Source organism: Atractosteus spatula, chromosome 11 (genome assembly GCF_055471065.1).
Source record: "Atractosteus spatula isolate fAtrSpa1 chromosome 11, fAtrSpa1.hap1, whole genome shotgun sequence".
Taxonomy (NCBI): Eukaryota; Metazoa; Chordata; class Actinopteri; order Semionotiformes; family Lepisosteidae; genus Atractosteus; species Atractosteus spatula.
In genome coordinates this window covers 11,081,940-11,091,571 of record NC_142716.1, presented here as the reverse complement: position 1 = coordinate 11,091,571, position 9,632 = coordinate 11,081,940, and the positions used below count along the sequence as shown (strand labels likewise).

The window sequence follows — 9,632 nt, the reverse complement described above, 5'->3', positions numbered from 1 at the left end:
GCTTTCTGCTCTTTGGAATCAGATAAAAGAAGACATTTTAGAAGATGGGACCTAATAGTATGAAATCGTTTATGCTTATTGTTTTCATAAGCATGTGCACGTCTCAGGTAAGAATCACTGGGAACAATACAAATTATGTGTTTATGTGAATGTACAGACAACATGTTTAAAGAACGCGAGTAACAACGTTAATGAGTGTACAAAGGGAGTTCTGTCGTTCATCCTTTCTGAAAGTGGCCTTTTGTAAATGCTTGTCCTCCTCAGAAAAAAAAGGAAGAATTTATTATTCAGAACACAAGCTCTTTCAGTACCTGTCAGCGGCTTAGCCTTGCCGACCACAGACAAGTTTCAGTGAGGGAGGCAGTGGTGATGGGAGGGGGGTTGGGTAAGAAATAGTACCTCCTGATACTATAGCACAGTTCTCCAAAATGAAGCTTATTTATGTTTAGTCGTAGTTAATAACATAATTATTTTGCGAAAACGTTGTTTTTACACAGGTTGTGCTGATTTCCTATTCACATCACAAACTTTGGTTGCTTTTTTTCGATCGAAATGTAAAGTAAATCGAATTTCATTTCTTTAATTTACAGATCACTGAAGCTCAAAAAGGTAAAACAAACATTTATTAAAATTGGTGTGTTGTGATTGTGAAATTGCAAATGAGCAATGATTACATTGACTGATATATATTGTGCAGTACCTTACTTTTTTCTTAGCTATGCCAATTAAATATGACAAAATGAAAGGAAAAAATGACAAAATGCTGAGACCTTAAAATTATCTGATCTCCATTGGTAAATAAAAAAAAACTGGAACTGGGGTGTATTTGTAAATGAGAGTTGATTACATTGTGTTAAAATAATATAGAAGATTCTATATACAGTAAATGACCCAATTCTCTACAGTAATCTCTTAGTTATACAGACTGTTTCCTCAAGGGATGTTAGACTTATGCTTTCATGCTATCGTGATTAACATAAGCTCTAAAATAATGCAATAATATTTAATTATGAAGCTGTTTTAATAGTGAATCTGTTAATAGTACAAACAGGGGATGTTCGATGCTTTGCAAATCTTTGTGTTCAGCTCTTAAGAAAAACGATTGTATATGTCGGATGCATTTACGCTCTCTTTTACTCAATTTACTTAGTCTTTTCTACAAATGTTACAACATGTATGATCATTGCAGGTCTAACGTTATCTACATTCACGGTATCATCAAGAAGCATCACGGTTCAATGGACAAAGGTTTCAGGAGTTCACTCATACAAGGTCACCGCTACACCTAAAAACTCTCCTGGAACACCGGTCTTCGTTCAGTTCAACGGAGTTATAGCGATCGGGTCCGTTTCTTCACTCTCCCCTAACACGTACTACACTGTGAGAGTGGAAGCATTAGATAGCACTGGCCAAGTCCTGTCCGCTGCTGAGATCATACAAACCACAGGTACTTTTTTCACTAAATCAAAAAAATTAATAAAATCAGTATGTTCTTTATTCAAGTTCTTTTAGCATTTTAAAATGTTGTTGTTTATACGGCTACTAATATTTATAGGATTATGTTTAATCAACGGGTGTTAATTTGATTGCACTGTTTCATTTATATATTTATTTAAAGATTCATTTAAAAGAAAGACATTCATGAAATGAACATATTCATTAAAAATGAAAGAAAAAAATGGGGAGAGCTAAAAATAATCTGATCTCCATTGCTTAATAAGTAAGCTGTTACTGGGGTGTATTTGTCTAGCTCCTGAGGTACCCAGCCTTGAACAAGCATATTCGAAAATGAGCGACAGCATCACGGCGGAATGGAGTCCTGTACCCGGAGCAACCAGTTACGTCCTGAGAGCCGAGGATGGGACATCAGTCATAGAAACTACAGTCGCAGACTCTCCGGGAACCGTGGGCAACCTGAAGCCTTCCACACAGTATGTCATCAGAGTGATGTCTGCCAACGCGGGAGGGAGAAGCCAGCCGTCCCTGTCTAAGAAAGCAAAGACAGGTATCCTTGTCTCTAGAGCTATGAGCAAATACTCATTAGAGAAGTCCGCTTTCACATATCGCATGAAGTTATACACTATACAAGCAGTCTGGTTCACTACAAAACAAAAACAAAAAATACATTTTTCTAATTATTTCAGGTACGTGATTTTTTTCCCACAGGAGAATGGAGTTTTAACTCACTTTATTTTAAAAAAAAGTAAAATGAAAGTATTTGACATTTGGTTTTAAAACCGAAGGCACTGAAATATGGGTATTCTTTTTTTTTAACTTTGTATTTATTACAATATTTTGTGTATTTACATGTTATGCAAACGTCTTTATATCAATATTCAAATAATATTAATACATTTAATATTAATATAAATATAGTTCATATAATATGCATGTATGTGCAGGTAATTATATGTATACAAATTCTGTTTCCTTACTACTCACTTTTGCTACTTAGCTAAAGAGGTAATACTTTACACTTGTTATACAAGACATCTTTTTGTGGAGGTGCAGTATTGTTGTCTGATATGCAGTGTTGATGCCTCAGACATCATTTTGTATTGGTTGTAACAGTATCCCCCCCTTGTGCTTTATGTATGACACAACATGAAGAAAGTAAACCCTGAGAACTAGGTTGTTTTCCCCCAAGCATGACTAAAAGACATTTAAGGAGAAAAGAGTAATTTGATTCCTTTTCATGCTCTGCAAGCACGTAGTGATTTTCCTGTTAATGACTGGAGAAATGAGGTTTTTCTTTTTTGTTTTACACAAGCAATTAAGTTTCAGTTGGGGAAACTCCAAAAGAGTAGAGGCAGTACTTTATGTTAAAGTAGTTACCCTTTCAACATCATCTGCATCACTGTAATGTGACATAATGTTGAAACATGGACTGCAAAGGGCAGTCGATTATGTCAGGACATTAGCACTGCTGGTACCCATCTCAGTTTGTTTCATAAAGTAAACTATCTACTGTTCTAAACTAAATGGAACATCCCCCTGAGTTTTGGACTACTGTGCCTTTGAACAGCGTTAAACAGTCAATGGTCTGTACTCCAGACCATTGCCAGCATATGCCAGCAGCCATATCACTCTGCAACTCACAACTGGAAACCCACTGGTGCTAAGAAGGTGTGAGCCTGGTCAGTACCTGGATGGGAGAGTTCTTGGGAAAAACTAAGGTTGCTGCTGGAAGAGGTGTTAGTGGGGCCAGCAGGGTGTGCTCACCCTGCGGTCCATGTGGGTCCTAATGCCCCAGTATAGTGATGGGGACACTATACTGTAAACAGGCACCGTCCTTCGGATGAGATATAAAACTGAGGTCCTGACTCTCTGTGGTCATTAAAAATCCCAGGGAGTTTCTCGAAAAGAGTAGGGGTGTAACCCTGGCGTTCTGGCCAAATTTCCCATTGGCCCTTACAAATCATGGTCTCCTAATAATCCCCATCTATTAATTGGCTTCATTACTCTGCTCTCCTCCCCCCTGATAGCTGATGTGTGGTGAGCGTTCTGGTGCACTATGACTGCACATTGGTGGTGGTGGAGGGGAGTCCCCATTACTTGTAAAGCTCTTTGAGTGGAGTGTCCAGGAAAGCGCTATATAAGTGTAAGCAATTATTATTATTTCTCAATTCTTGTGTCTAGATGCTCACACTTATCATCTTCAGTCAACAGTTTTCTTCTCCTATTAGATAAGATAAATGCTACAAAACATGAAAGAAACAAGGTATTGTATGGAACAAATAGGAAATGAGTCATTAACAATTGAATGCATACTCTTGTGTCAACAGTTGTTGCTGCTCCAATACTCCATTCCAGCTCTCCTGCTAATGACATGATTGTGGTAACCTGGGATCCAGTCTACATGGCTGTGGGGTACACATTCTCCCTTATAAAGGTAGGATCAGACAAGCGGGTCAGGGTGAACACCACAGAAACCAACATTACCTTCACTGGCCTAGAAGCTGGGACTACCTATTCAATCAAAGGCAATGCCTGGGATTCCAATAATACCCTGGGCGATGATTACACTATCACCCAGATCACACGTAAGTACTGTTTCTCCCTCAGTGCTATACAGAAGGGCTTTAAAAATCCAGGCTGCTTCAAGTACCTTATTATTGAATCACATTGGGAGTTGCTCAGTGACGTTATGAATTTGTTTCACATGGTCAGATATTGGATATGGGAAGGTTGAAAAAAATGTTTTTTTTATAGTTTTTGCCATTTCCTTTTTCCTTAACCCTATTGGACTAAGGGCCTTATGAAAGCCTTCGTTTCAAAATGCAGTTAGATCTACAAATAAAGATAGAAGAAATGTAAAAATGACATAACTAGCATCCACCAACTTGGACAACAATTGCTGTAGGTGTCACCAATAAGTATATGTAAGAGTCTTGTTTTAATTTGTGGTAGAGGTTCCTTTTGGTTAATACCAAAATATTTGTTTCTTTTCACATTTGCTACAGTATACATGGCTTTGTGGAGGTGGAAAAAGGAAAACATATTGTGCTCTTTAGATAGTATGTTTGAAACTGTCTCTTGTTTATCCTCACTTAAGTTTGTTGTTAACACAGGACCTGCTGTCCCATCTTCAATTCAAGTCTCCTTCACTGGCCGCTCTATGGGCGTTATGATTTCCTGGTCTTTTGTGGAAGGAGCAGATAATTTCACAGCCTTGAGCTCAAATGGACAGAACTGCTCCTCATCTGAGGATAACTGTGTGATATCACCACTGACATGTGGACAGAACTATTCAATCTCAGTCATTGCTTCAAATAGAGCAGGTCCCAGCAACCCTTCCAAACCTGAGGACTTCTTAACTTGTAGGTATTTTATAAATGTACATGCTGTTCAAAAGTGAAAAAATGTGAAAAACACGTACATAGCTGAGTCTTCATGATTGAGTGGTAATGCGCTTCTTTATGTAATTCAATTTCAATTTTGTAGGAAAAAGCACACACATGCTGTACACATCATTGGTAAAAATCTTGGTACAACAGATATTGCCCCTGTGACTACAACACAGCTACATTAACAGCACGTAATTCACGATTCATATATCTGAATACACTTACACTAATTTTCCTGTTGTTTTCTGTGTTATAAGTTCCCTGTGCTCCTGAAAATATCAGGATAGAGGAACCCAGCCCTGGAAATCTCACAGTGTCCTGGTCTAAGGTGATCTATGGAGAATACTATATGGCCTTTGTGAAAAGAGGCGATGGCAAGGAGGAGCAGTGCAACACCACACTGGACAGATGCAGTTACGACTCTGAGTGTGGCTTCACATACTTCATCAGCGTCTTTGCTTATAATGGTGCTGGCCAGAGTCCCTCAGGAAAAGTCCTAAACTACACTACTGGTAAAGAGACATTATTCTTTATGTTGCAGTAGCTCTGTAGAGTTAAGGTCTTCAGGCAAGGAAAAAAGGTTGTCTATAGACAATAGTAACATAACTCAAAGTATAGTAACTGTTAAAATCAGTAATGCATTAATGTGAAAGCAGTGACTGATAATGCTTATTAACTTGATTTGTTTTATGTAATGTTTTTACTCACATAAATAAATGCACTTATTTTCCATAATTATATGGAAATTAATATTTTTTTATTTGTATACTGCAGTTCAATATACTGTTGTCATCAAAGCTCATAACTGCTGCATCACCCTAATTTACAGCAACACGTTTAAGTGATGTTTAGAATTGTATATATTAAACCCAAAACTGTATATTTCTTTTAGTTTACGTGATGAAAGTGGAACCTTCAACAGAACAGACACAGAACTGTCAAAGGGGTCAACTATCAAAGGGGTCATCTGTACTACAGCAGTTTTTAAAACCATTTTAAATGAAAAATATAGATTCTAAAGAAAAAGTTTAGAACAATTTCAGTTGAAGAAGGATTGGTAGCATATCCACTATAAAACTCTACAGTTGTAAAAAAAGATTATCTGAGTTGATTTTTATAACATAGTATTATACAGATTACTGTAAATAATATTAATAATAAGATATGTAGCTCTGTTTTTTGCCTAATCAACGAATAATTAAATGCACAGCTGTCTTGTGATTTAATGAAAATGTTTTGAAAAGTACAGAAGAAATTCTTTTACAAATATCTTTACAAAACTAAGAAAATTGGATATATAGACTTGGTATCGGACTACATCACATGCAAATTTTCAAGACTGAAATTAAATAGGTTTTATACTAAAAATTAATTATCATACAACGTCTTAATTTACGTAACTAAGCATTTTTCAGTACTTAATATGAAATAAAACACCAGCTTAGTGTCCTTTGAGGTTATTACATCTCAAAACCAGAACACCTATCCACAATGCTTTTCTATTATGAGATGCATTTAATATTGAGAATGAAGTCTATTTGTCGCACTGCTTCTTGTGCTTCTTAAGAATGCAAATCTTCCACGATACCTAAAATGAAAATGAATAAGACAATAGAATATTTTGTTGAATGGAATGTCAAGATTGTTGTGGGATTAAAGAGCCAGTTTAATATTAACATGTTGTCTTTGCAGCCCCCTGCTGTCCCGATAATGTCGTGCCAGCCCTTGTCTCCAGCGACACTTTGGAGATTACATGGTCGCCTGTGCGGGGTGCTGAGATATATGAGACGACGGCTGCTGATGGGACTAATCAGGTTCACTGCAATGACACAGCTACTGTATGTGCCTTGTCCTCCCTAAAGTGTAACACCAGATTCAGTGTCATCATCACGTCTTGCAATGAAATCCGTGGCTGCAATACCACCTGCAAAAATCATTATATCGAAACAGGTAGGGGATATTTTGGGTGTGTGAACACTAAAATGTCTTGCTCTGCACTAAACGAAATGGAAGAAGCTTTCCAAAGAACTGTAGCAGCACACAGTTATGAACCCTTGAACCACACACAGATGTTCCCAGAAACTGGAAGCATGAGAAACAGTTGAAAGATTCCTCTAATCCTCCTACATTTGAGCTATTCACTTTTAACATGCCAGAGGCTACATTACTGGGGGTTCATTGTCAATGGGAGGAGATGTGATTCCCCCCTGCAGACACCACTTCTGGCCTGCAGGCAGCTGGGAGGTTGCAGGATTCTCTGTGCAGGAGCCTCAGAGGATCCCAGCAGTGGTCATCCTGTGATAAAACCCAGTACTGAACCTGAGACGTGGATTACGGTGCTCACCTTGTGGTGCTGAGGTGCCCAAGCCCCTGAAAAGGCCCCCAACCTTGCATCTGTTTCAAGCCATTGTAATCCTACTGACCAGTTTCAATATTGTGTGGCCCTACAGCTCCTTGCACCCCCCAGATCTGGAATATCACCCAGATAACCTCGTCCAACTACAGCGTTTCCTGGACTGCAGACAACAAGGAAGCAAACTACACTGTGAGAGCACTTGGAAAGGCTGAATCATACTCCTGTAGGACCTCTGGGAGATCCTGTCAGATCACCAATCTGCCCTGTGGCTCTGTCTTTGATGTCAGCGCCATTGCCTTTACATCTGCAGGAGAAAGCCTTCCAAGCTACACTCTGCCACTAGAGACAGGTAGTTTTCGCACTTTGAGTGGATTGCACGCAGTGACAATAGTAGTTCTGTGAGGTCTTCTCTGTCACTTTAAAAAATAGATTGAAGCCACTGGAACAAATTTTATAGAGCAGAGGAATTCAAGCTTTCGTGAGTTTACTGGTGACTTTCCAAAGATTTAAATGTTTCCCAAATTCCCCTTCAACAAGAAGTTTTGATATCAACTATTTCAAAGGGTGTAACATTCCTCTGTACCAAATATGTCTTCCCATTCAGGACCCTGTTGTCCCGAAAACTTTACTGTAAGTCAAGCGACACAGTCAATGACTAATGTGACGTGGTCGCCTGGAAAAGGAGCTCAGTCATACATCACAATGCTGAACTCAACACATGGAGAAGCCAAGTGTCACACACTCCAGACGCACTGCCTGCTGGGATGCATCACCTGTGGCGTCAACTACACAGTGTCCATGCAAGCTATCAGTGGAACAGGTCATATATCACAGTGTACATACCACGGGTTCTCCTCCAGTAAGTACAACTCTGATGAATTATAATAGTAAATATTACATACTTGACAGCATTACAGTTAAAAAGTGATTTGATGCATTAGTGGCAACTGAAACCAGCATTGATCCAATGTGAATTTGTTTGTTTGGTGTTTGTAGTTCCTTTGAAAACCTCTACAGATTTTGCGCATGGAAAAACAAATGTAAACATTGCCATAACATAAATCACCATAACACTTTTCCCTCCTTGCATCCTGTAATTCCTCTGCCACTCTGTCAGGTGCCTGCTGCCCCATGAGTGTCAAGCTCTACAGAGTTGGCAACAACACCATCAGAGTGTACTGGCATTCCACAGGCAGCCTCCACAACTACACTGCTGACCTCTATGGGTCTCTTGCCAATTACACCTGTAGCCCCTTGCCCGGTGCCAGCTACTGCGACATTACTGAGGTCTCCTGCAGAGATGTTTACAGCGTTGTGGTGGTCCCAGTCTCAATGGATGGCACAAAAGTCAAATTCTGCCCAAGAAGAATATATTCTGGTAAATGCCACAGCTAAGCCTTCACTGTCCTGTTTTTCTTATTTACAGTTCATGGTGTGTTCAGAACAGATACTCCTGATAGAAAAGGGAAGAGTAGTTTTGGGAGGAAGGCAGTATTTGATCATAGAAATAAGAAATTAAAACAGCCTTTCAAACATTTTATACTGTGACTGAGATTTCTACAATCAGACTATTAACAGGGAGACAGTTGTAATTGAAGGCAGCAACACCTGCATACCTGGTTCTTCAATGCTATTTTCTTCTTATTAAAAATAATTATTATTAATAAGGTATCAGTCGGATGCATTACAACAGAAGAAAAAGAAAATCAGGAAGCAACGGTTACAGGAAAGAAAAATAGTTTTAAAATATGCTTTGTTAATGTCATTTATTGAGTTTATGTTAGTAGCACACTAAACAAATTACTGTGTATCGAAGTAAATTACTCTTTCTATTTTTTATTACAGTTTCTTGTTCTGGGAGTAATGTTGGAATGGGTAAGTCCAAGTATGGATATTAGTAAATTAGTATACTGTATAACTCAGCTAGAAATATTTATGCATGTATTAAAACAGGGTGTTTAATATTTTTTTCAAACACTCTCCCTTGATCAGCACACTGTACATTTCTGTAAGACATTACATTTTTATACTAAGAAACCTGAATTGTGCACTAACATTAATTCATCTTTTACAGCATCTTTTACAACTAGAACTATTCTGTTTTGAATTTCCACACTATGTTTGCTATCATTTAATGATGTGTGTTGTTTTTCAGTTGTTTATCGAGGGAAACGAAGTGTGGGTTAGCACAACAAACGTAAGTCCACTTTGCTTTTAATGAAAATGGTGATTAACTGAGCAAACAGTTTTATTCACCACTACTCAAAAGCTGTACTCACTGGTTGGGTCAACCCTCAACCCATCAATGATTAAGGTCAACCTGAATAAGAATCACTTATTAGCTGAGTTAATCGGTTATCCTTACCCTAGCAAAAATTGCGAGGAGATAACATCTGATAAATCTGATAAAAGAACATTCTGTAACACAG

The 9,632-nt window shown here is 38.3% G+C and overlaps 1 protein-coding gene across 1 annotated transcript; it reads left to right on the top strand.

The window, feature by feature from the left end:
• Positions 1-44: 44 nt before the first annotated feature.
• On the top strand, positions 45-9,400 carry fndc7a (fibronectin type III domain containing 7a). Its single transcript, XM_088926606.1, has 13 exons — positions 45-107; positions 591-609; positions 1,190-1,447; positions 1,751-2,005; positions 3,786-4,043; positions 4,572-4,820; positions 5,105-5,359; positions 6,540-6,797; positions 7,298-7,552; positions 7,808-8,062; positions 8,321-8,581; positions 9,049-9,078; positions 9,359-9,400. The coding sequence occupies exons 1-13, from the start codon at positions 45-47 to the stop codon at positions 9,388-9,390; spliced, it is 2,448 nt and encodes an 815-aa protein (XP_088782732.1). The 3' UTR covers positions 9,391-9,400.
• Positions 9,401-9,632: the final 232 nt, after the last annotated feature.

Bases quoted from the DNA above. Each gene is read 5' to 3' on its own strand.
- fndc7a (XM_088926606.1), top strand. From the start codon at position 45: ATGGGACCTAATAGTATGAAATCGTTTATGCTTATTGTTTTCATAAGC. The intron at 5,360-6,539 runs GTAAAGAGACAT...TTGTCTTTGCAG, and splicing joins AGTCCTAAACTACACTACTG to CCCCCTGCTGTCCCGATAAT. The intron at 6,798-7,297 runs GTAGGGGATATT...GTGGCCCTACAG, and splicing joins AAATCATTATATCGAAACAG to CTCCTTGCACCCCCCAGATC.